The sequence below is a fragment of the Ochotona princeps genome, chromosome 1 (assembly GCF_030435755.1).
Source record: "Ochotona princeps isolate mOchPri1 chromosome 1, mOchPri1.hap1, whole genome shotgun sequence".
In the NCBI taxonomy this organism is placed as follows: domain Eukaryota; kingdom Metazoa; phylum Chordata; class Mammalia; order Lagomorpha; family Ochotonidae; genus Ochotona; species Ochotona princeps.
Genome location: NC_080832.1, coordinates 61,893,511 through 61,921,242, shown reverse-complemented (window position 1 = coordinate 61,921,242; position 27,732 = coordinate 61,893,511). Strand labels below are relative to the sequence as shown.

General features: G+C 39.5%; 1 protein-coding gene across 2 annotated transcripts in view; it reads right to left on the bottom strand.

Annotated features, from left to right (window-relative positions):
• Nucleotides 1-1,389: 1,389 nt before the first annotated feature.
• The window catches only part of FBXL4 (F-box and leucine rich repeat protein 4), a 52,601-nt gene continuing 26,258 nt past the window's right edge, over nucleotides 1,390-27,732 (bottom strand). For both annotated transcript variants that reach the window (XM_004580363.3, XM_058660595.1), the window contains exons 5-8: nucleotides 26,426-26,639; nucleotides 11,865-11,936; nucleotides 6,472-6,784; nucleotides 1,390-1,722 (exon numbers count right to left, since the gene is read on the bottom strand). In XM_004580363.3, the coding sequence (XP_004580420.2) occupies nucleotides 1,559-1,722; nucleotides 6,472-6,784; nucleotides 11,865-11,936; nucleotides 26,426-26,639 (763 nt within the window). In that variant the 3' untranslated portion in view covers nucleotides 1,390-1,558. The remainder of the gene's footprint in view (nucleotides 1,723-6,471; nucleotides 6,785-11,864; nucleotides 11,937-26,425; nucleotides 26,640-27,732) is intronic.

Genomic DNA, 27,732 nt, shown 5'->3' with positions numbered 1-27,732 from the left:
TAAAGTCTCTAATCCACGCTTTATTTTATTTTAACGTGGAGACTATAATTATTCTAAATGTAACAGTCACATTTTCTACATTTTACAAAAGAATAAACATAGTAAAATTAGTAATGCGTAACACTTACATTTAAAAAATTGACATATGACTGAATATGAGTATATTCCTATTCATTCAACAAATATTTACTGAATGTCTACTGTTTGCCATATGTACAAATGGGTGGAATAGTGCTTATCATATACATACTACTCAGAACACACTCAACTTTGTATTCAATCATACACACATATAAATGATGGTAATTTCAGAACTAAATGCGCTTTTTGTAAGAGAATAAATCTTATAACATGAGAGATTGTAGAGTACTGCTATCTAATAAAAGTTTCCATGATAACAGCAATGTTTTCCATTTGTGTTATCCAACATAACTACTAGATTCTTGTGAGTACCGAAAACTGGAAGCATGACTCATACAACTGAGAAAATGAATTTTTAATTGAATTTAAGTTAACCAAAATCAAACAGCCACACACGGCTGGTGGCTCTTGTTAATAGCACAGTCAGAAAGGATCAGCCTTTGACATGTGAACTTTGGAATACAACATTTTACCTTGAATGGGAAAGCAAATTTTGTTACAATACATAGTTAATATTAGTTTTGTATTCAGAACAACCCTGCCTTCTCACAGCACAAAATATTTTCAGCTATTTCCTTTGTAAGAATTAATTCAATTTATTATTAACAAAACAAAGCTTCATTTTTATTTCTTGTCCCTTGTACTGTTCTTCCTACCTGAATTCTAACTATATCAAGTGCTGAAACACTGGGAAAAATTACATGTGTGTATGTAAATTAAATCAATAATATTTTATATACACAAAATCCATAAAGAATTCATAAGCCTTAAATATTCCCCTCTGGCAAAATTTTAAGGCATCTACTTAAAAGAAAGTGATTTCATTTAGTAGAATGTTCTTATTCTTGATGATATCCATTTTTATGTTGGAATTATCCAGAAGTGAAATGGATAAACATATTAGAATAAAAGTGGAAAGACTACAAATTTTCCACTTGAACAGGTAATGTACCAGCTTAAAATAAATCCTCACAGATGAAAAACACCCTCGCTTCCTCCAATTAGCTCTGACAATTTTGTACATATCAAATAAAACACTTGCCAGGTCATAAGGCTTAATAAGGCATCTTCACATGAAGGTGTGAAAAATTAACTTTATTTATGTATAATATCATGACACTTTACTCTTCAAAGTACTTCCTTTAAAAATAAGTTAAAATTTTTCCAGATAATTTATTTATTAACCACACAGTCACTAAGCTACTATCACTGATGAACACAGGCAAAAACAATATCAGCCATTTACATATTTTGTGAAAATATTTGAACATTTGTTTATATTTTTTACTTAATGAGCAACTTGATATTTTTCTTTAAAATGCACAAACATCTCAATTTTCACCATTATAAATAAAACTAGTCCCACAAACAAAACCCTACAAAAAGCACGTTAATTTTATCACAGAACACAGCTAAGTCACTGAGTAAAGCTCTGTTTTATGAACACTTTGGGAAAGCTGGCATTCAATTCTAGCACAACTCTGCTATCAATCTGCGAACAGAAGGACACATCGAGTAGCGAAAGATCTTTACAGGATTCCAGGAGTTTTCTTAAGGATGCTGGACTTACCATTCTTGTTCCTGTTTGAACAAACAAAACAAAACATGTTAAATACAACATTCATAAGGTTTCCTAATCAGTTTCCTTATTCTTGTTGGCAGTAAAATTATAGTAAATGACCACGTTAAAGTATTTTATTATGTATAATATTTTATTTTTGATTAAAAACTTAAGATATAAAAAGTATTAATGTAACATTTCATTAGAGGTATATATGGTGTAATAAACAATCAGGGTACAACATATTCATCTTTGTAAGCATTTAACTTTTGTTTATAATGAAAGCATACAAAATTCTATTTTCTAAGTCTTTTAAATTACATAGCACATTATGTAAAGTAAGCAAAAGGACCTAACAAAGAAGAGTTTTTATTTTAAGGAAAATACTTCATACTGAATCAATCCTGTTAAAACACAAAGCATTAAAATTCTCCAGAAATCTGGCACGTAGGTTCTAAAGGTGGTCGATCCTGTATTCATCACTTTCTATTCCTACCTTCTGTCTTTTCAAATCAGCTCCTCCAGACATTCTTAGTTTTTTCACCCAGTTACAAGTGGTTTCCACATCTCATTTTCCTTAGCATTAAGGCAAAATCAGGCAACAGCACCTATAATTCAACCTCTAACTCCATGTACACTTGGTAGGTTTTACAGTCAGCAATGAATAAGAAATGATTCTACCAGAAGAAGATGATGGATGATGAGTTCTATGTATCCCATGTCTGGTTACAGATACTTCATTGTATGCTAAATTGTAGAAAACACTTTTACATGGCAGATACTTAATGAGGATAAGACGCTATCTCTTGTTAAACATATTTGGCTTTAATGTAGCATTTTGAGGAGCAACAATCACAATCACAGCACATACAAATATCCCACAGGAAGAGTTTTAAATTTTCTGAAATGTTAACCTATCCATAGTCTCTGAGATCTCCTTTCTATTCCTCTTGCTGTCATGGGCTTCAGAAATTTTAAGTGTACTACCACACTTGGATTAGCTCCAAGATGAATTAGTGTGTATTCTCCCAGCAATTTCAATTGGGGAAAGCTTCAATGTCTACAGGTCCCTTGAACTAAGACATGTAAAGCTGGGCTGGGACTGTTATATCTGGCCATGTATACACAGAGAAGCAAAAAATAGCTAATAAAATGAGAAAAAAAATGATGCAAAACCAAAAAGAAAAGCAAACAGAAAGTCTTGGTATATACAACAAGAGAAGCATGAGCAAGGGCAGGTGTTTAAGCAAGCAAACAGGAATAGGAAGGAAGAGGACATGATTTCTACGTCTTTTGAGATCCATCCATAGTTCCTACCCCTGGAATCTTCTATACCTGTAACTTATCTTACTAAGTGGAATTAATGTTATATCACAGAACTTCACCACGGACATACCCACCTAAGCGGTATTTTCTCTAGGGTTACGACTGTTATTCTATTTGCCAGTATTGCCCAATTAGAATCTGAACTAGGAGGTTCCTAAATGCCTAGGAAGGAAGTCAGACTTCACCAGGTAAGGAACCTCTGTTCTATGATTTCAAAGGACTTTGACATACTTCTATTATTGTTTTATATACTTAGAACACGGTTATGTCTCACCTTGCTCTCTCAGGGCAGAAGCCCTATTTATCTTGTTCACTGTCATATCTCCAGTGTTTAAAACAATGTCTGACATAATACCTGCTCAATAAATATGGAATGAATGAAAAAAATGAAGGGATGGTGGTTAAGTTTCCAATACCCTGGAAGAGTCCAATACCCTGGACTCACATTAAATGCATTAGTGCAGCAAATCTCTAAATCTGATCTCTTCCTTCTTCAATCTACCTGCTACACGATTCCAAATTAATATTCCTAAAGCGCAGTGCTGGCCTTATCATCCCTCCCTCTAACTAAAGTCCTACAGCTCTGAGTTATTTAATTTTGTGCAGATTCTTCATCACAGTGTTCAGAACTCTCCAGGAGACCTTCCATTGCACTGCCGCTCAAGGTACAGTGTGCTCTGAAGGCATTCCATATTTCTTGCTCCTACAAGGGTGCTTCTCAGTGTACCAGTGTCACATCCCAATAAGCCCATAGAAAATTTAAAATACTGCAAGCTGAAAATCTATTTCACATGCCTACCTACTGTACACCACGGCTTAGTGACTTAGTACAGGGCACAGTACTGGCTGTTTCTCCTCCTGATTGCCTGGATGACAGAGCTACAGGAATGGCTGCTGGCACTGTCCAGCACTGCAAGGGAGGATCATTACCATGCATCGCTGGCCAGCAAGAGAAAAACTCAAAGTACAGTCAGTTTTTACTGAATGTGTTATAACTTCTGCATCATTGTAAAAACTCTTAAGCCATCATGAGTAAGAAATTCTTGACATCTTTGTTTCACGCGACTCACTCTGCCTAGCATGCCTTGTTTCCTAGTCGGTATTTGATGATATTCTTGAAAATTTTTAATAAAGCTTTTCTCTATTTCTTCCAAAAGTACATGCTGTTTTTCTGAGTTCTGTCAAATGGACTCACCACTAGCTTGCACAGCATTTATTTATGTATTTGTCTTCTTTTTGCTAGGTTATGAAATATGTGAATGTAGGAAGCACACTTCTCCACCAGTTTTGTACTGGGGACCAGTGTTTGCAGTCTGACAAAGGCATTCCATTAACACTAACATGCTATGGTCACAACAGACAAAATAATTACTATCAGCTTCACCTAAGCATCCAGCTTACATAATTACAGATGAAGTAAAAATCAAAAAGCAACAACAAAAGTAAAGAAAATACAGTATAGTGGCTAGGGTCATAACCCCTGGTTTGAATCTGGATTGGCATCGTTTCTGTGAGATCTTGAGTGAATCTGTTCATTTGCTTGTGTCTATTTTCTTATATATGGTTGCTAATAGCTACCTTATAAGCTTGTGACTACATAGCATGCAGAAAAGTGCTATTATTATTTTTTTTCTATTGATTACTGGGTTCCTTGTATTTGAAATAAGACAATGAATTTTACACACACACACACACACACACACACACACGATAACTATTTTCCTCCAGTAATTAGTTATGGTATAATAAATAATGCTACTTCCCAGATCTTTTCATCATGAAAGTTAATTTTTTTAAAAAAAGAAGTCATTATATTTCATACCTACTTTTAATGTACCTGTGAATAATCCATACACTTTTTAAGATTTATTTTATTTTTATTACAAAGTCAGATATACTGAGAGGAGGAGAGATAGAGAGGAAGTGGAGCTGCCGGGATTAGAACCAGCGGCCATATGGGATCAAGGCGAGGACCTTAGCCACTAGGCCATGCTGCCGAGCCCCAATAATCCATACATTTAACAAGCCCAAGTTGCTCCTGCTGACAACCAACCATCTCATTGCCCTCACAGCTATGCACTTATTTAGAGTCAGTGCTCCTGACTTTGTGTCATGCAGCATCTCTCCCAGATATTAGCTACAACTCCTACTTAGTGCGCTTAGTACATCATCTTCCAGGGCAGCGTAGGGGGCAGTGACAGTTGTAAAACAGATGTTAATGCTAATAATAGCGCTAACTTGTGAAGTAAAGTTCATATTTATTTTATTTTTACACACTTTAAAGATGTACTTATTTGAAGGATTTAAGAGAGAGAGGGGGAGAGAGACAGACAGACTGGGTCTAGCCCACGAAGTCAAGAGCCTGGAACTCTATCCAAGTCTCATACATGGGTGCCTGTGCCGAAGTACTTGGCTGCCATCCTCTGCCTTCCTAGGTGCATTAGTGGGAAGCTAGATCAGAAGTGGGACCACTAGAACTCAAACAGGTACTCTGACAGGAGATACAGAGGAGCATGGTTCCCCCAACTCTGAAAAAGACAATAAACAGCTCTCTAACCTGTGAAGACCAAGTACAGTGCACAGATGTAAGTGTTTTGCCCTAAGCATGCATGTAAAGGCAAGAGTTTCTGCAGACGTTTTTGGGTCAGAATCTTTGTGTAAAAGCAACCTGAATAAGTTAATATCTGACTATATAAGCATTTCGTAAAAATGTACTACAAACCCGGGCTGTGAGAGATTTTAGCTGAAATCATAAATATACGTGTTGAAAAGCTTCAGGTTTGTTTTTATTTTAAATATTAAACAATTTGGAAGGAACAAATACAAACACAAAACACAAAACATAAAGTAGATTATTAGGAAACTTAATTCAAGTGCTACTGTGGAAAATTAGAATGAAATGGTACCGCTAGCATCTGTCTCATAAAAGAGGCACATAACAAAATCTCATAGGTTCGCTGCTGACGAATACAGTAATGACCCACAGAATCCCAGACCTGGAAAGGCGTTTCAATAGGTTTTCCTATTCTTAAAAACTAGAAAGACCAGGGATGGGACTTCACAGTATTCCTAGATCGAGAGGTTAACATTAAGAAGGTTTTCAAAAACAATAACAACAAAATCTAACATGAATTCATTACACCAATGAACTCATTTCTTCCTTGCTAGCCTGGAAAAAAAATAGAGATTAGGGTTCATGTAAATCCTTACTCTTTTAACTAGATGAGTAATTTGTGATTATTGAGATGTTTCAATACAAAAATATGTCATTACCCTCCTATTTTACATTATACCAGTTGAGACAAACTAATTTTATACTTCCCATTAAACCAACTAGTCCTATTTAATTGTATCCAATAATGCTATGCAAATGTCAAAGATTGGTCTTTGTGTCAAGGAATGGGACTTTAAAACAAATGTATCCGTGAGTATTATATCCTTACCTAGTATGTCCAGTTGCCGTAATCTGGTACAATTACATGCCAGTTCTTCAATGTCTGTGTCACACACAGACCGATTGGCTGTAAGAAAGAGTTTTTGCAAGTTCGGGAGCTGACGTGCGAGTCTGGCGAAGCAGCCGGTGCCACTCTGCAGAGTGGGGCACCAGCCCAGGTCGAGTTCCTCCAGCAGCTGACACCCAGAAGCTAGTTCTGCTATTCCATTCTCAGTGATGTTTTTGCATCTCCAGAGATCCAGGGTCCGGAGCTTCTTGCACTTAGCTCCAATCATACTAGCTACCACATCGTAGTCTTCAATCTGGAAACCAAACAATTCCAATCTTATACGTGTAGCACTCAGAAATGCAGACTCCTTAGAGCAAGCTAAAACAGTCCAAAGCATTTCCTCCACATAAACACACCTACGTTCTTGTCATACAGACATGCTTACTCATCTCACAGGCCTCTATGCTTCCTAAGACAACAAAGGGAATCACTTACTCACAAATTCATTTAACAGAATTCCAGTCAGACATTAAAGAATTAAGTCCCAAGGCAATTTGAGGTCCTCAGACTCTGATGAAGAATTTGAGGATAATGTGTTATCCCTTTACAACCACCATCTTTACCTCACTGCTGCTACTTGCTGACAAGGTTTGATACCTTCTGTTGTCTTCTAAGAATTTATTTTACCTATTCATTTGAAAGCCATAGTGACAAAGAAAAAGTGTGAATGGACTTATGATTGTTATGAAGGCTATACTAATTATAATAATATGGGGGAAATCAGTTGGGAGGAGGGAATTTGGGGTAAATCCCAGAGCCACAGAATTAAAATAAAATAGAAGAAAAAAAAGTGTGAGATAAAGTGAAACAGTGTGTGTGTGTGTATGTGTGTGTGTGTGAGAGAGCGAGCGAGCGAGTGGGAGAGAGAGAGACATATTCCACCTGCTGTTCATTCCCTAAACACCTGCAACAGCCAGGTATGAGAGGAGACAGGGCAATATGCAGAGCCAGGAATTCCATCTGGGTCTTTCACAAGAGAATGACAAGGCATGCAAGTACTTGGCCCATCACTGACTGCTTATCCAGGTACACTAGCAGGAAGCTGGATGAAAAGTGAAATATCTAGCCTGGAACCTGCACTCTAATATGAGGATACTGAGGTTGCAAGTAGTGACTTATTCTGCAGTACCACAAGACCAGTCCCAGTCTATTGCACTTAATACACGATTAGTAGACTTTGCTAGCTAACAGTGATCTGCCTGACATAGAGGTGCATTTGCCAGTCTCTAAAATGTGCAGAAATACTGACAGTACTAACGAAGACACTAGATTGGGGTGAACATAAGGCATTTGGGACTGACACAATATGAAAATTTTGATGATTAGATCCTAACCACTGTCAGTTATTTGAGGTGTGCAATTCTTATCTCATGATTACAGGATAAGTCTTTAATAATCGAGGGTTAACATTTTACTTCTTGGGCTTTACAGGTTTTTAAAATGTGTCTTAGAATACTTCTTTCAAGGGACTCATTTGTTTTATAACACATATCAAAATCATCACCAGAAGCCAAAAGGAAATAAAATAGTAAATTACAATGATCATATGTTTTTGTTCATTTTCCTATTCCCATTTCTAGCATATATTTATGCCACTAGTAGTATGGGTCAGTACCACTCCAGTTGGCAGGAAAAGCACTAAACCAGAAAGCAAAGACTTTGTACCCATTTAACAGAAAGACATACCAGTTAAAGAAATCGGCAAAATAAATTCAGAGAGAGATGAAAGGTATAAAAACAACAACACAAAGCAGTGTGAGAGTGGTTAACAGGAGTGGAGGAGAAGCAGTGTGAGATGAGATGGGTGTGGCCCATGAGAGAGGAGGGAGTGGGCAGGGTTTTGGGGCAGAGCTAGAGGGACTGGGCCATTGTATTTTAAAGTCTAAGGAAGTAAGTAAAAGGTTTTAAACAAAAGAAGGGCCCAGTATAATTTATGGAGGCCCAGGGAAGAGGCCTGTAGCACCCTCATGGAGAGACAATGAGGACTCAAATTTAAATGTAGTGACAGTGGTATTAGAGAAGCTGGGAAGATGCAGGCTATACCCTCAAGCAGCAGCCAAAGGCTGACAGTTAAGATGTACTGGTGATGATTTCTAAGGCATGTGTATCTGTAGAATCATGTCAAAGTCCATCAGCGACAGGCTTCATAAAATCTATTTTTTCCCCTGATTGTACATGACCATAATAAAACTAGAACTTTGGGCCCGGCACAGTGGCCTAGCTGTAAAGTCCTGGCCTTGCATGCACCAGGATCCTATATGGGCACCGGTTCTAATCCCAGCAGCTCCACTTCCCATCCGGCGTCTTGCCTGTGCCTGGGAAAGCAGTTGAGGACGGCCCAAAGCCTTGGGACCCTGCACCCGCGTGGGAGACCTGGAAGAAGTTCCTGGCTCCTGGCTCTGGATCAGTGCAGCACCGGCCGATGCGGTCACTTGGGGAGTGAATCAGTGGACGGAAGATCTTCCTCTCTCTCCTCCTCTCTGTATATCTGACTTTGCAATAAAAATAAAATAAATCTTAAAAAAAAACCTAGAACTTTGCAAATCAGTGCAGCTTATCAGCATATTTTGAGACAAGAAAATGAAAAACTTTGAATCTCATGATTTTGACGTCCCTGAACTTGTACCAGGGCAATCTCCATGGTATATGGACCGAATTTTCCATTGACAGACTATGCACTGTGAAATTCCTTCAATAACTTTTATTATTGAAGAAATTATTATTATTATTTTTAAAGTTTTTTTTAACTTTTGGAAAAGCAGATTTACAGATAGGAGAGACAGAGAGAAAGAACTTTTGTCCATTGGTCCACTCTCCAAGTGGCCACAATGGCCAGAACTGAGCTAATCCAAAGTCAGGAACTAGGAACTTCTTCCGGGTCTCCCATGCAGGTGCAGGGTCCCAAGGCTTTGGGCCGTGCTTGACTAATTTCCCAGGCCACAAGGAGGGAGCTGGATGGGAAGTGGAGCAGCTGGGACATCAACTGTCATCCATATGGGATGCTGTAGCATGCAAGGTGAGGACTTTAGTGACTAGGCTATCAAGAGTTTATTTTAGGTTATAGGCGAAATTTTCACAACATTATTAAGTACACCAATCACAAAGAAATTCAGCTGAAAAAACAAGAATCAAAATCTCTTTTTAAATTGGAGGCAACCTGTTCTTTGTTTGATAATTATAACCCTGTCTGAATTACAGAAATCATATAGAACTTTCATTTCTAAAAGATCAACTATCTATATTCTCACTACTTATTATCTAATTTTGAAAAATTTGACAAATGTCACAAATGAAAGATCATCAAGAAGTTAGGTGACTTGACCAGTATCATACATATAGATGGAAATCAAAGAAAATGTTACCTAAGTCTTACAATTTTAATTTGTTCAACTTTAGATTACTTCAATCACATGCCACCAGGCTCATCTAGAAGAGCCACTAGGGTGAGCACTCAGAAGCCTATGAAATGGCTTATTAAAGTAACAATTTGACTAAAAGTAAGAATTTAGTGGATGCCTCAGATTATTTCTGGAAAATGAGAAGGTCTGAGTCCAGATATCAGAATTGCTCTCAGAGCATGCTTCGGGTTTTAATGAGCCCTAACCACTAGAATTAAAGACCAGGGAGACAGTGAGACAAAAATCATTCTATGAGTTCCAGATAGTCTATGTAACCAAATCTCGGGAAATCTATGAAGCCACTGCTGAGCACTAAAAATACCCTTCGATGAGATCTCTTGGGTCATGGAAAATTGCTTGTTGATTCCAAACTTTGATACCAGAACTTTCACAGAATATTGCAGCTTCTTCAAGTCTTATTACTAAGTGGATGCAAAACTGGAAATGATTAAGGGAGTTCCTAAATCTGCTGTGGCAGTGTCAGGGTAGGGGGAAGGAAAGAAGTGAAGAGGAAAGGACCACTCCAAAAGCAGGAAGACTCACTATGAAATCATCTTCTGCTGCTTTTTTTTTTTTTTTTGTGAAAGAGTTACAGAGAAGAAGAAAAGGAAGGAGAGAGAAAGGGAGGGGGAAGGAAGTGGGAGAAGGAGAGAAAGACAGAGAGAACTTCATCTGCTAGTCCACTCCCAAAGTTTCCTGTGGTAGGCCAGGCTGAAATCAGGAGACAGGAGCCTCCTCCAGGTCTCCCATGTGGGTACAGGTCCTAAGGATTTGGGTCTCCTTCACTGCCTTCCCAGAAGAACTTGCAAGAAGCTGGATAGGAAGCAGAGCAGCAGGAACTCAAACTGGTGCCCGTTTGAGATGTGAAAAGAGGTCCTACCTCTGGTGCCCACAGCCCAGACCCCAGAAAACTCACTTCCAATGAGCTTGTATGAGTGAATGCACACACACCTCTCCCACATCAATTGTCGCTTCAGTCTCAGTATTATACATAAGCTTTAGAATGGCATACATTAAAAAGATCCATCTATTCACTCAAGCTGTTTCTGAGGGATGTAAATATCATAATTTTAAATCTGGAAGGATGCTAGTGATTATCTAGTCCAATAGTTGCTAGGATTTTGGATTTTAGAAGTCAGTAAAATTTCAGGGCCTGGCACGGTAGTTTAGTGGCTAAAGTGTCCGCTTTGCACATGCCGGGATCCAATATGGGCGCTGGTTCTAATCCTGGCAGCCCACTTCCCATCCAGCTCCCTGCTTGTGGCCTGGGAAAGCAGTAGGGGAAGCCCCAAGCCTTGTGACCCTGCACCCGTGTGGCAGACCCAGAAAGAGCTCCAGGCTCCTGGCTTTGGATTGGCTCAGCTGCAGCCATTGCACCTGCTTGCAGAGTGAATCAGTGGACGGAAGATCTTCCTCTCTATCTTCCCTTCTGTATATCTGACTTTCTAGTAAAAATAAATACATCTAAAAAAAAAAAAGTCAGCCAAATTTCAGAGAAAACTGAATTCCAGCATAGGGTGTTCATTGTTTAATTTTTCCCAACAAGGAGAGTAAAACAAAATTGCCTATTTGCCATTAGCAACATTTCAAACAAATAATCTTATAGTTTTAGGACTAAAATTAGCTATGTGGAAAATCTGCAAATATTTTGCAAAGAACGCCAGAGAAGTAAATAGCTCATCTTGAGACAACATTTGGCTGGGGCAAGACTGAACCCTTTCTATCATACTAACTTGCTTTTCTTGCATAGGTAAATGTCAGTGTTTGACTGACATACTCCAATTTAAGAAAAATATTTGAAATTGGGGCATAAGGCAGTTCATAAAAATGCAAGAAACTGTAGATGAGCATGAGGTGGGATGACGCAGAATAATTTCACCCATGGAAAGGAAAAGGGAGCAAGCAACTGAGCAAAAAGAATTTTCAAATACTTACCATTACACAGCTGCCCAAACTGAGGTGCTGAAGCTCTGAACAGAAGTTCAAAATGCTGAGCAGTGCAGTTTGCTGCCATCCGGGACCGCGTAAGAGGCAAATATGGAAAGTGAACAAAAGTGAAACAAAGAGAAGAGGTCAAATAGACATTAAAGGCTGTCATAGCTCTTTCTGAAATACAGCTCAAAACTCCAGTTACAGATACCACAAACGCCATTTAATGAGTCCCCAGGTGCTCCTCCATTGATTGACTTGGAGTCAAGGTAATCATTACTAGTCCCCACGTAAGTCATCACTTGTATATGGCTTTGTATGGCCTAAAGACACTTAGATTCCTTATGAACTCTCAGTTCATTTCCCAGAGGTAAGCAATTTGAAAGTCCAGTTAGGAATGAACAAGACAAGCTAAACCACCCCTTCTTAAAAAAAAAAAAAAAACCAGAAAGAAAGAAAGAAAAAAAAAACAGGGATGGTGACAGTAGCAGCAGCTGTGACATTCACTGATCAGCTGCAGCCTGATGGAACTGCCAATAGAGTCACCCAAATCAGACTGAGCTGGTGACTTTAATGTCAAAGGATTCTCTTTGCTGACAAGGAGATCAACAACCATTGAGCACCTGTCAGCAGCAACATGCTGACTGAAATATGTATAAAGTGCACTTTCTGCTCATGTTCCTGCCATTTAAGCTCATCCATCCTATGCAATGAAAACGGTCTCACCACTAAAGAAACCCAAACGCACGCTAGACTGCTACATAACAGCAGCACCTAAAATCTCCTTCAAAAGTCGTCATTTCACTTCATGTCACGTATGCTGTGAAAAACTGCAAACAATGAAACAATGCAAAATATTCAGATTTCCATCTTTTTCTTCTATAAATTAAGAAAAAAAATCTATTCACCTTTCTGTGGCTAAGTTTCTTTCTAAATACTTGAACTAAACCTTATGCAACAAGGTGGAGGAACCCACCATGGGGGGAGGGCGGGGGCAGAATCCCAGATTCTATGTAATTACAACACAATGTAATTAATGAATAAATTTAATAAAAAAGAAAGATATAATACAACTTCTGAAGAATGTGTCAATGATAATACAAAATGCTTGCTCAAATTTCAGGCAAGAATCTCATAGAGGAAATGAAGAAAGAAAGTAGTTCACAGAAAGTAAAGCTACTGAAAGCAAAAAAAAATTAAATTAAATAGTTATAATAGATTCTAGAATGATGTTAGAAGTAACTCTTTCACTGTTAGACATTTCTTCAAACTCAAGCCAAAGAAAGTTCCTACTGATCTTACATTTGAGTTTCAACATTTATGAGACATGTAAATGTAGCCCTGAGAATGTCAACATTTGAAAGAGTGTGTTTTAATTTTATGGTTCTTCACAGTACTTAGTCATGTTAATTTACTAGCAGAGAGGAATGTGCCATTAGATTTGGTTTTTTATTAATGTACCAGCTCCTTGTAACAAGACTGTTTTTATAAACTCTTTCACGAAAAAGATTCAGAACACATTAAAGATAATTTTTAGAGAGGTTCTCACATATCCTCATGATTAAAAAATGTTAAATTTAAAAAGTACACATATAATTATGAAACCCACTTCATGATTTATTTTTATTTACTATGAACAACTTTAAGTATATAAAAAAGTATTAGATCCAAAATAGACCATGTTGCCATCACTCAGACTTATCAGTTCTTAACATTCTCTTCTTTATCTGTATTTGTATCCCACATCTTTCACATACTTCCTTAGAAGTAACCTTTGTCATGACTGGCATTTAGGAACCTGCTTAAGCTTGCATAATTTTCCTATACATTAGATATATACAAATAGTATATACTATTGTTCAATGTTATATATGTATATATGGTATTATAACAGGCATACCTTTTAGCATCTTCCTCATCAATATTGGTGAGGGATCCATTTATATTGTACATATAGGCCTAATTCACTGATTTTAACCATTATATAATATCATATTATGCAAATATATAAATAAACTCATAATAGATGGATAGTGGTTAAAATTCTATTATTACAGATGAATATTTATTTGCTTGCTTCCTTGTGCATTTATAGGAGGGTATTTCTCTCAAGTACCTACTACAGGAAAAATTTCCAGGTGTTTGGGTACGCTTTACCTTTGTTAGATTTTGGAAAACAGCTCCCCTGAGTGTCTGGATTAATTTATTCTCCCACTAGCCAGTATAAGAGAGTGTAACAAAGATTCTAACATCTTTGTTAAAATAGTCACTTTGGGGCTGGCATTGTGGCATAGTGAGTAAAGCTACTATGTGCAATTCCAGCACCCATTTGGGCATTGGTTCAAGACTTTTCTGATCCAGTTCCCTGCTAATACATCTGAGAAAAGCAGAGAAAAATGGCTGAAGTGCTTGGATCCCTGCACCTACAAACAGGCTTTGGCCTGTTCCAGACCTGGCCCACACCTGGTCATTGTGGCCATTCGGTGAGTGAACCAATGGATGGAAGACCTTTCTGGTTTTTCTTTCTCTCTCCATTAACTCTTTTCAAATAAACAAATAAATCTAAAGATGTATATATATAAAAATATCCCTCATAGTCGTTTCATCCATTTAATGCCTGCGTGTCTAATGAGTATGTGATGGTATAATCTGTGTTACAATTAATAGGTTAAGAACTTTCCATGTTTGTATTTTGTGTTTTGTAAAGAGTTCAAACATAAGCTTTTGTTGATTTTTAATGCAGTTATGTTTCTACTTTCAGGAACTGCAGGCGATACTTTATGTTGCACATCACATTTTGTCAGTTATATTCATTACAAACATCTTCTTTAAATCTGAGATTTGTCTTTTTATTTTGTCTATAGGGTCTTCTGAAATGTGAACTAAAAAAAGAGTCATCATTAATAAAAGTCCCTTTTTAGCCAAAAAAGAATATTCTTTCTAATAGTTGCTTTAAGGTCTATGGTTAGGTTTGGTTGTGGTATTGTTAAGGATTTATTTTATTGATTTGAAGGGCAGATAGAAAGAAAAGGAGAGTCTTCCATCCTCTGGTGTACTCTTCAAATGGCCACACTGGCAACAGCTGAGCCAGGCAGGCTGAGGCGAAGAACTAGGAGTTTCTTCCAGGTCTCCCCGGTGGGTGCAGAGCCCAAGCATTTGGACCATCTTTTGCTGCTTTCCTAAGCACATGAGCTGGATTGGAAGAGGAGCAACTGGGGTGTGAACTGTTGCCCATATAGGAAGCAAGTGTTACAAGTGGCAGCTTAACACATTATGTCACAGTGCTAGTCACATAGTTAGGTTTTTAACACAACTAGAATTTTTACATGGGGTACTTCAAAACATTCATGGAAAAATGGAATTTAAAAGTTAAGTTTAGGGTTTAAGCCTCTGCCTGTAATGCCAGCATCCCATTTTAGCACTGGTTTGAGCCCTGTCTGCTCTACTTCCTATCAAGTTCTCAGCTAATGTGGCTGGAAAAGAAAACAAAGGAAGATGGCCAAAGTGCTTGGGACCCTGCTCCCATGTGGGAGATCCAGATGAAGCTCTAGGCTCCTGACTTCATGCTGGCCTGGTCTGGGCCATTGCAACCTTTTGAGGAGTAAAACACTCTCTCTCCTTGTCTCTTTCTGTAACTCTGCCTTTCAAGTAAATTTTCACAAACCTTAAAAAAAACTTTTTGAAAAGCTAAGTTTATTCTGCTGCAAGAAAAAATTAAAATCTATGTATATGAGATACGTTTAAAAGGCTCATGGAAGCCCAGCATGATAACCTAGTGGCTAAATCCTTGCCTTACACATACTGGGATCCCATATGGCACTGGTTTGTGTCCCAGTTGTCCCACTTCCCATCCAGCTCCCTGCCTGCGGCCTGGGAAAGCAGTTGAGGATGGCCCAAAGCCTTGGGATCCTGTACCGATGTGGGAGACCAAAAAGAAGCTCCTGATTCCGGGTTTCGGATCAGCTCAGTTCCAGCAGTTGCTGTTACTTGGGGAATGAGCCAGCAGAGGTAAGTTCTTTTCTCTCTGTCTCTCCTTCTCTCTGTAAGTCTGAGTTTCCATTACATCAATCAATAAATAGATAGATACATAAATATAGGCAAATAAATAAATCTTAGAAAATTCATGGAAAGTACATATTATGAAAAAATATACCTGAATTATAACATTTTTGCACCAAAGTAAACTTTGCTTTTAGTTCCTTTGTTCCATGAACCTTCTTGAAATACCCAGATTGTATCATAATTTTATTTTCCTTCCTTGTTTCAGGTCAATTTATTGAAGTCTCTATCTTCTTTACCCATCTAGGCAAGTGTTACACTGCTGGGAGAAAAGCAGCCAATAATAGCTAGTGGGCATTCTGGACTTGATTAATGTCAAATTTGTGTTAACTTTGATATTTGGCATCAGTGTGCCAGCACAGTTGCCTATTTTTTTTAAAGGTAAGTGGAAGATGCCCCCCAGGTCCTGTGCCACAGGGAAGGGGGAGGCTCTGGACTGCCTGGGGAAAGGAGTTTGGAGGTGTGTGGCAGTAGGGCCACTGAGGGAGTACTCTACAGAAGTGAAATTACCTGGGGGCTTATAAAAACTGGGCTACTGCACTCACAGGTAAAACAAGAGAGTTGAGACCAGATGGTTTAGTGAGGAAAGTAGAGTTGCCCACGTGGGAGACCTGGGTTGGGCTAGGTGGCATCACATGCTGCCTGATGGCACATATGAAAGCCAGGGATGGGGCCTGCCTGGCCAGGATAAGCCACAGTATGCACCAGTGGTAGGGCAGAGGATGGGCCATGCAAAGCTGGGTCACCAACCACCACACAGGAGAAGTGGTCTGGGGTCAAATTCTGTAGGGGATGTGTAGGCTCACTCCTGCAGGTCTGCAATACCCACCAGTTTGTGCAAAGCTGAAGGTGGTGAAGTGCCAAACTAAGCATAATCACAGAAATCACCAGCACTCATAGCAACTGGGGTTAGGAGCAGGCTGGGCTGGTTGAGGCTGCAGCTCCCTGGGGCATACCCAAGAATCTAGTCTTAGGACAGGCAAAGCACAGCACCCACCAGCACATGTAAAAGCTAAATCTGTGTGCAGACTATGCTGGGCAAGTGTCTAGCACCCACAAGCATGGATGAGATCTAGATCTGGCAACAGACCTGGTAGGGCAACTTGAGGAACTCCCCTACTAGGCCTCAGCTCCTGCTGGTGAGAAGAGTCAGGACTGGTGGTGGGCTGGGCCAGGGCAGGCTGGACTACACCTGTCATCAGCATGTGCGTGGGCTGGCTCAGGGGACGAGCCAGGTTGGAGTGGACTGAGACTTAGCATCCACTGGCACGCACAGAAGCCAGGATGGGGTGTGGAGTGCATCAGGCTAGGCTACTTATGCCTACTGATTCACACAATAGTTGAGGATGGGGGCAGACTTGGCAGTGCTAGGCTACAGCACCCTCTGGCAGGCCATGTCAGGTTACGCTACTGCATCTGCATCTGTAAGCAAGTGACAATACTGGGGGCAAGCCAGTACTGTGGGATTGGGTCAGAGCACCACTGGCTGGGGGCCAGCCTGGTAGGGGAATCCCCTGCTAGGCTGCAGTTCCCACTAGTTGGTGCAAGAGCACGGACTGGGGCAGACATACTTGTAGCACCCATCATCATGTGTGTGGGCTCACTCTGGGAGCAGACCAGACTGGTCTAGGCCTCAGCACCCTCTGGAACTTACAAGAGCTTGAGTGGGTGTGGGACAGGCTGGGCTACGTTACCACATGCACCTGCTGGTCCACATGAGAGCCAGGTCCAGGAGTTGGCCAGACTGGGATGGGCTGTAACACCCACCGGTGGGAAATGGAATGGGTGCAGGCTGATTGGACAGGACTTCAGTACCTGTCGGTGAATTCTGGGACTGAACGTGAGCCAAGTCAGGCTAAGCTGAGCACCCATTTGCTCACATATATCCAAGGCTAGGAGCTGGTCTGATAGGGGAACTACCCTGTGAGGATGTACCTTCTGCTGGTGAGTGTAACAGCTGAAGCTGGTGGCAGCCTAGGCCAGACTCTGCTACAGTACTCACCCACAAGCATACATGTAGGCCAAGTCTGGGGATGGGTGAGGATGGGTCACCAGCTGGCAGGTGTGGAAGCCAGGTTGGAGTGCAGGCCAGGCTAGATTGGGCCCAACACTCAGATTCACATGAGGGCTGGAACTGGGGGTTGGCTGGACAAGGCTAGGATGTAGCACTGACCAGAAAATGCTAAGGCAAGAAGGCTATACCAGACTGGGTTGGAGTATCCACCAGCACATTCAAAACCTCGTAGAGTAACTTCAGGAACTCTCCTGTTAGGTCACTGCTCTCAATGGTGAGCATGAGAGCTGGGACTGGAGGTGGAGCAGGCTAGGCAAGAGCTGTAATATCCATCAGGTTGCATGTGAGCTAGGTTTGGGGAACACCAGGCTAGGCTAGGTCACTGAATCTGCTGGTACATGAAAGAGCCAGAATAAATGCGGGCCAGGTGGGCCTTGCCATAGTGTCTGCTGGCAAGTGTCAGGATTGACACTAGACTTCAATTCCTGCTGGTATGTATAAGGCTGGATTTGTGATAAGCTGAGTTGGGCTATCTTATAGCACCTGTTGGTTTGCATGGGAAATAGGGCTGGTGATGGAACTGACCAGGCAATTGCATTCACCAATATGTGAGCAAGCTGATGCAGGTGACAGACTGAACTGGAACCTGCACTACCTGGCTCATACAAGTATCAGGTCAGGAGCACTCCAGGCAAGGTTTCTTGGGAGACTCCCCAGCCAGACCACTGAATTCAAACCCTAATCACAGGATACTTGGTCCGATCTTGGGAGTGCATGTACTGGGCCTCCTCAGTTGCTGATGTCTGTGAGGGAGACAGAATGCCCAGATGCACACGGGGCACATGACAGCCAGCTCTTCTAATCCAAAAGAGGACATCAAGGAGTGCCTCATCAGAGGATGCAAAATAGAATAGGTTGGACTACTTTCCTGGGCAAGCTTTGCAGCAAGTATCTCTGTGAGTAGATGTACTAAGGTGGACTCTGTCAGCAACAGACCTTGGATTTTCTCAACCCTGAAGCAGTGAAACCAACATATCTCAGAACTATCAAAGCCACTCACATAACACCATTCTTCCCCACATCAAGGTCTCTAAGATGACATCAAATGCCCTCTGCCATCCCTGAGTGTTAATGTACTGTGTCCAGAAGGAGTGGCTTCCTTCCCTTCTCCCCACCCCCTTACAGATAGAGCAGAAAAAGATAAAAAAATGGAAACCTTTGTCTCACCCTTCTTCCTCCATGCTTTGACCATCCCTACTATAATCAGTGGCCCACATGGACATAAATCCTACACAACTATGTAAACAGCACTAAAATATGTGATCTTATAAGCCACTAAAAGAAAATGTATATATTTGCATAACATTTAGCTTCAAAGAATTTGTACAAAATATTATTGGAATTAAAAATTATATATGTTTTTTTGGGCCCGGCGGCGTGGCCTAGCGGCTAAAGTCCTCGCCTTGAACGCCCCGGAATCCCATATGGGCGCCGGTTCTAATCCCGGCAGCTCCACTTCCCATCCAGCTCCCTGCTTGTGTCCTGGGAAAGCAGGAGAGGACGGCCCAAAGCTTTGGGACCCTGCACCCGCGTGGGAGACCCGGAAGAGGTTCCTGGTCCCGGCATCGGATCGGCGCGCACCGGCCCGTTGCAGCTCACTTGGGGAGTGAAACATTGGATGGAAGATCTTCCTCTCTGTCTCTCCTCCTCTCTGTATATCCGGCTTTCCAGTAATAATAAAATATTAAAAAAAAAAATTATATATGTTTTTTCTCTAATTTGTTTTGAGGTTTTAATTTTTTCCTAGTATTTCAATCTCAATAAATTTTCAGAAGAGGAATTTGGAACAACAGCTGAAAGATTCCAAGAGCTATTCAAGTACAACAAGCATATGTAGAAACAAACAAACATTATTCCAAAATATTTAAACTCAATTACCTTATGGAGATTTACTGTGAATAACCTATTACAAAGTGTTATCTTTTATACAGTTTAAATACACAATTTGGTAACTCTTTCACTGATACATAATCACAACTTGAAAAAATATTATTCTGCGTGTTAAAGATCAACACCATGTAGGCCAACATCTTATCAGAGCTTATTAAGCCAGCATTCTATACGAGATGCTCCATTTCAGATCTAGTTACCTGCTACTGTGCCTGGGAAAGCAACAACAACAACAGCAAAAGTCTCAGATAACGTGGAACCCTATTATCCATGTGGGAGACCTGGCTGGAGTTTCAGCCTCCTGGATTCAGACTGGCGCAGACTCCATCACTGTGGCACTTTGGGGAGTACATCAGCAGATAGAAGATCTCTCTGTTTTCCCCCTCTGTCATTCTTTAAAATAAATACATAATTTTTTCCCGAAGGTCAAAATTGGGGTAGAGAAGTTATAATTCAGATTCTTCTTTAAAAAGACAAATGCTAAAGATTGTGGCATAAATTAATAAGGCACCTTATAGAATATTTCAAGAAAAAAGTTCCCTAAACACAACTGTAGATATTTCATAGCAAACCTAGACCGCAGACAGACTCTCAGCTCTAAAATATAGAATTCAGTATAAGAGTGAAATGAGTTATCAAATCCCAATAAAATATGTATGACTGGAACAAAATCTAGGGCTAAATATTCATACTCCTCTGCTCCACTCTGCATTCTCATTTCAGAGCCTCTTTCCATGACGGTGGATCCCCCTTACAATATCATAGTCAAATAAATCTTTCCTCACAGATGACTAAACTGAACAAGTTACATAACAATCCACAATGGATGACAGAGATTTGCAGAGCTGGACTTGGCAATAACCTTGTTGAATATTCCATCCAAAGAATGCCCTCAGCAAAGTGCTAACATTTGGACCCTCATGAAAGCATGCAACAGGAATCTGAGAGATACATTACTTGTCACTGATTTTCTCAATGATGGCCACTTAGGGGCGTATCTAGCCCAAAGTGTGCATCCATCTTCTTAAAGCACTTTCTTTTGCTTTTGTTAAGATCAAGGTATCAACCTGTTCTGTACCTTTAAGCACCAATTTTCAAAGTTCTCCTAAGCTCAAAACAACCCATAATCCTAATCTGGTTTCACTTGGGTCATACTAACATCAATAGAACTGGCTAATCATCTATCTGTAATGAATCGTGTCCTTTCCAGGTAGACTCCTTTACTGATCACTGTTACGATTCCGTGCACTTTGGAAGAGGAGTCTGCCCAACTCTGAGATTACTTCCCCTCTCACAGCACTGACAGGTTGGGTTCTGAATGACTGGTGCTGTCAATCTCAGTGACCAAAAAAAAGTCCTCTGATTTCAATTTCCCCTCTTGGTCTTGGTTATCAATAGAGGCTCCGTCGAACAAGGAGCTTCACCTGCCACACTGTGTGGTCTTAGGGTCTGAGTTGATGCACTGGCTCTGCTAAAAGGGAAATCGTCTCTGCTTCTCCTTACCAATGTACAATCAGGTAGGGGGACCACCATACTTGCATGGTAGACAGCCAATCAATGGTATGAAATAAATCATATTCTTTTCAAAAGACAGTTTACTTATTTTGTGTGTGTGTGTGTGGTAAAGCCAGGCACTTGCTTTCGATGGGGGAAATTTTTTACTTATACATAAACAGACACAGAAAAAAGAAAACAGAAGTGTTCATATCCAATCAAAGTTCAACTACTTTTATTGTCTTCTAGTTCATGAAGATAAAGGTAAAAGGGGGTCCTTGAGACTGTTGCGACACCTAGGTAGGCCAGGTAAACAGTCGCTGAACCATACTTATGTATTACTCTTATATACCAGTTCCCCACAATACCTATAATCAGTTTTTTCACTTCTTCAGATTCTTTCAATTTATGCTCTATCATTCTTGAAGTGAGGCAATCAAAACTGGATGCAGGTGTTCCATTTATAGCTCCAACTTAAAAAAAAAACTCTTGGTTTTCTTGTCTGCTACTAAGCAACAGAAAAACATTCTTACTGAGCTCTCTATCAAGCCCCACTCTTACTCCCTCCTTCAGATTTTTTTTTCAAAGGAAAGGTAAACAAGCTCAAACTTTTAACAGTAACCGAGATTGCTTCAGTGATGCCCAAGACTCATCTTTAAGACCCCTTTTTATCTACTATGTTAAAAAAGTGTTCTTGGATCATCCTTTCAAGCTGTATTGATTTGTTAAGGGTTGCCATACAAAAAGCGCCAGTCAAGATGGCTTACCTAACATGAACATATCTTCTCGCAATTTATGGGCTCTTACCCTGAGATGAGGCTGTCGGTAGAGTTGGATTCTTTGTTCTTAGTTGGTAGACAGCAAAGTTCTGATATCTTTCCATGGTCTTCCCTTACATGTGTTTGCACCCTAACCCTAATTTCTTTCTCAGGCAGCATTAGAGTCCAACCTAATGACTTTATTGAACTTCTGTCAAAACTCTGCCTCCAAAGTCACACTCCCAAGTACTGAGGGGAAGGATATCAATTCAAGAATTGTGATTTATTATTGCAAAAACAATGAAGAGTTTAAACTGTCCATAACAGAAATAAAAGAAAACAATTCCATCTTTCTGATGATTTCTGAAACTAAAAAGATGCTTTGGAAAGATACTTTGGTTGGTATTTTACACTTGATTACAATGCTGTGTATGTGAGTGACAATGCTGTATTACCAATTGCAAATTTGGAAACAAATAAGCAGTAAAGGAAACCCTCTATTTCAGAAACAGGCAACCAAGCTATCAACGTAAGTATTATTCTATGCTCTCAGCTACATTGTACTTTATCCACAACATTGAGGCCACAAGATCTAAGTTCAAATCCTTGCTTCTAATCACTGATCTGGGCACTGGACAATTTATCAATCTTTGGAAATACTAATGCCATCATTTCTAAGATGGGAATATCATCTACTCCCCCATAATAATGTAAAATACCTAGAATAGAGAATATACTCTATTCAATAATATAACCTGTGTCTTCCTAATATTTAGAATTAGAAGAAGTCAAGTCTCCAAAAGCCTCTAGAATCAGACACACATACAGACTTGTTTAAGTCTTATGAGATGGCATAATTATACTGCTCATTAACATAAATTTTAGGCTCACAAATTGTTACACTATAAACCTGGCCACTTTGTAGTGAATCTACCATAACAGTTACATTTTTAAATAAAAAGGCAGCACTTAGTTCATTTCATTTTTCTTCATTTATTTTCGTTTTATTTGAAAGGGCAGAGACAGAGACACAGACATTCAATATACTTGTTCATTGCCCAAATACTGGCAGCCCCGGCTCTTCCCAGGCCTAAGCTAAGAGGCTGACTCAGCAAAGTGAGCTTCAACGAGGTGGCAGAGACCTAAGTCCTTCTGAAACCACTGCTACTTTCCCAGGTTCATACACACGTGCAAACTTCTTTTATTGTTGAAATCTGAAATCTTCTCAATATCCCTAAGGCACAGAACACGTCACTTGTATTCTTCCACTCTCTTGAGACAAATTTAGGAAAACTGCACTAGTTAGAAACTTAGACCATGCTGGCATGCACACTTCAAAGCATCTCTTAGAACACAGTTTCACAAAGCATTTTACATCTAAGATCCCCATCAAGCTAAGTTTTTATCCTATTGTTCTCTTCCAAAGCTTGTTTAATAATCAAGTCTACTATATTTTCCCCAAATAATATGAAATTTTAAAATGGGGCATTATCTTGCTTGGGAGTCTCAGACTCCACAGTCCACAAGCCAATACAATAGTAATTGTGCTACTAAAGCCCAGATATATGTAACATCAGAATGAACATTTCTACCTAAGTGAAGACAGCTAACAATTTTACACTCACACGATAGGGAGTCACTTTGTCATAGATCGATGAAAACATGAGCTAATACCACATTTCAATTGACATTTGAGGCTTAAAAATCTAGAAATCTGGGGCCAGCATGATGGTTTAGCTGGCTAATTGTCTCCCTACAGCACTGGCATCCCATATTGGGTGTTGGTTTGAGTCCCAGCCACTTCCAATCCAGCTCTCTGTTTCTGGCCCGAGAAATGATCAAAGGATGGCACAAAGGCACTGGGCCCTGTTCCCACATGGGATACCTGAAGAAGCTCCTGGCTCCCAGCTTCAGACCTGTCCAGCTCCTGCTGCGGCAGCCATCTGGGGAGTGAACCATCGGATGAAAGAGATCTCTCTCTCTCTGTCTTCCTCCCACCTCTCTCTATAAATTTGCCTTTGAAGTAAAATAATTTTTTTTTTAGATAGTCTGAAAATCTAAGGCTAGTCTTAACCCCTATCACTAATCTTCACAGGTAGTGCTGGGATGAGAATCTCAATCTCTTCCAGACTGGTCATCCTTCAAATTCTAACTAGGTATGCTGCCCAAAACTGAAAATATGTCAATAAGTACAAGCCCCCATATTTTCAGACTTCCATGTACTGAAAAAAAAAAAAAAGATATCTAAGTGCTAGAATAAAAGTACTTATTATGACCTATCACTAAAAGGCTCTCTGCCAGATCCGTCAACAAATAAACTCTACCTAAATTATTCTCATTTGTTCAAATGATTACAGATCAAATTAAAAGACTGGGATTATCCCATTTCATTTTGCAAAACTGTCATAACCCTAGCCCCAAACATGAAAAAATAGAATAAAAATGAAAACTATTGTTCAGTCTCAAGAACATATGAAGAAGAAAAATGAAATGAACTAAGTGCTGCCTTTTTATTTAAAAATGTAACTGTTATGGTAGATTCACTACAAAGTGGCCAGGTTTATAGTGTAACAATTTGTGAGCCTAAAATTTATGTTAATAAGCAGTATAATTATGTCATCTCACAAGACTTAAACAAGTCTGTATGTATGTCTGAGACTGGTGGGACGTGAACCGGCACCCAAATGGGATGCTGGCATTGCAGGCAGCGGCTTTACCCACTAAGCCACAACTCCAGCTCTTAAGTGTCTACTGACTGTTCAGTCTTTACCAAACAATATTCTAGATTCTGGAAGCTTAGCAATGGAAATGACAAACATTTTTATCATCATTTCTTAACATGAAGAGACAGAATATAAGCAAGGAAACAAAAAAAACTTTTAAGAAAGTGATAAGAATGCTAAAAAGGAAATAAAATAGGTGCTATAACAGAAACAAACCAGAAAGGGGCTCTACTTTTCTAAGTAGTCACTTCTGAAAATATATTTAATGAGCTAAAAAAAAACACACATTACAATACTTAATGACCTGGAAAACGTCTGAGACAGGCAGAAGAGTAAATCCTCCAGGCGAGAGCCAGGTCAGAATGCTCATGTAATAGGAGAAAGCACAGAGCACTGCCAACAGGATCGGGGAGGTGGGACAAGTGTACAAGACAAGGTGGGTGCTTACCCCAGGAGCCAGGCACATGTGCTCCCACCTGCATCAGTGCCACTCTTAGGATTCTACCCTACAGCAACAGCAGCATGCACACATCAACCTATGTGCAGAAACACACTCCCGCTAGACAATCTGTAAAGGGAACATAGCTGGGAAAACTACATGCTCTTCATTTGAAATCTGACTTACACTACTCAGTCCTGGAGACAATAGATGAAAAAAAAAAGTATGCTAACATATGTGACATGGTTCCATTTTTTCAAAATTTTTGTTTTATTATTTTTAATGAGATTCATTAATTATTCTATTAGTAATTTTAACCCCTAAATTCAAACCCAGGATAAATATCACTTTGCTCCCTCCGCCTCCCGAGCAATGCCCTCCTGCCTTCTGTTCACCAGGCTTCTTCGCCTGGGTACATGAACTGCATACCATCACACAAGTTTTAAGAACACAGATAAGAATAATATTTCCCAGTAACTTCAAAACATAGTAGCCTCCAAGTAAGCTTGAAATGATTGCAGCAGTTTTAGTAACTGTTTATATATTTGCAAAATTCTATTTATGGAGAGAGAGACAGACAGACAGACAAAACAAACAGTGGGGCTAAAGCCCCATGTGTTTTTGACTATTTGTGGCATGTCTCCTATGAGGGGGTGGGAGCTCAAGTACTTGAACTAGTTGCCACCCAGATGCACTAGCAATAAGCTCTGTGGGAAGTGGAGTATCTGGGACTAGAACCAGTACTCTGATACAGCTTGTGTGTGTCTCACACTGCAACTTAACCTAATGTACCATAATGCCTTTCTTTTTTCAAAATAAAATTATTCTCCCTCTTTTCCTTCCTTCTCGTTGCAGTGACAGTTTAATTTATAATCAGAAGTTCAACCCTCCATTAAATAAAGAAGTCAACAAGTAGTAGTAGAAAGAACACTATTCCTCAGGAGCATACACAAGGGCTACAAACACTAATCAAGTCTCAAATGTCAACCTGACTCATATACATCACATAATCAGGTAGCATCATAAATTTTGTTTAGAAGTAAAAAACTGCATTATAATGAGTAATTAATAGGCACCTAAATATTCCTTTGGCTATTATAGTAGCAAGAATGCAAATAAGTTTCTCTTACCTCCACTTTTGTTCGATAAAGAACAAGTCGTTTAAGGCTGCATAATTTGGCAATGTGGTTGAAAGCTTGAGGTGGCAATTTATCACAGGATGAAAGATTTAATTCCTGCAGATTTGGACACATCTCAGAAATAACCTCCAAGCAAGTTTCATTAAGAAAGTGGCTGCATGATAATTCAAGGCGTACTAATTCAGATCCACAAACCTTCAGAAACCTGTAAAAACCATGTGAATGTTATAAACCTGCAAGATATGTTGTGTAAGAATTTCAGAATTGTATCACCTCTAAGTAAATACACTGGGACGAATATACTTCAATTAGAAAAAATATATAACTTGTTTTGCCTAAGCTCTCATCCACTGCATACAGAAAAAAGCAGAATTAAGGCTAAAATAAATCAGCCTAAGAACATGTAAAATATCAATTAACCTAAGCAGAAAACTAAGACAGCAGAGTGTATTTTTCTACTTCTTACATGGTAATTCACATAATACTGGTAATGTAGAAAAAAATTAGGAAACTCTAAACTTAGAAGATTATTGCTCACACACAGCCATTCAGTGCTGGATGACATATCTTGAAAACTCTATACAGAAGGACAGCTTTCAGTAAGTCTCCTGAAAAACCAGACCAGCTTCCTCCTAAGCAAAATTTAAGTTAGCTTAACTACACAATTGTGATATATTCCTTGTAGCTGTTACTAGTTACCAGGTTGGCTGCTTCACACTGAAATTATTATAAAATATTCATCACAGTTTCACATAAAAATGAGCCAATCCCAAAAGGTTAAATACCACATGGTTGCCTTAATTTAAGATGATATGATGTTATGTATAACATGTTATGTTATGAACATTATATGTTGTGTATAAACTAAAATTGAAGTATAGGTGAGGTGGTCACAGAAGGTGGCTGGGAACTCGCATTTACTTTTAACATATTGGTTACTCATTACTATGTCAATTAATTCCATAATGATGTAAATTTTTGCTGATGGTATGTTGGAGCTTTCAATTGACTGGGATAATACTCTGCTGGCTCTGTCTTCAGACCAGAGAGGGTATACCTAAGAAGCCGTTGAACTTGACTGGACAATAAGATGCTGGACTCTATGTTTGGTATACGCTTGCAATGGGGGAATCTCAACTGAACTTGAGCTGTGGTTATGCAACAAGGTGGAGGAATCCACCATGGTGGGAGGGTTTGGGGAGGGGTGGGGAGAACCCAAGTACCTATGTAACTGTGTCACATAATACAATGTAATTAATGAAGTAAAAATAATAATAATAAAAAATAATCTAAGGTGA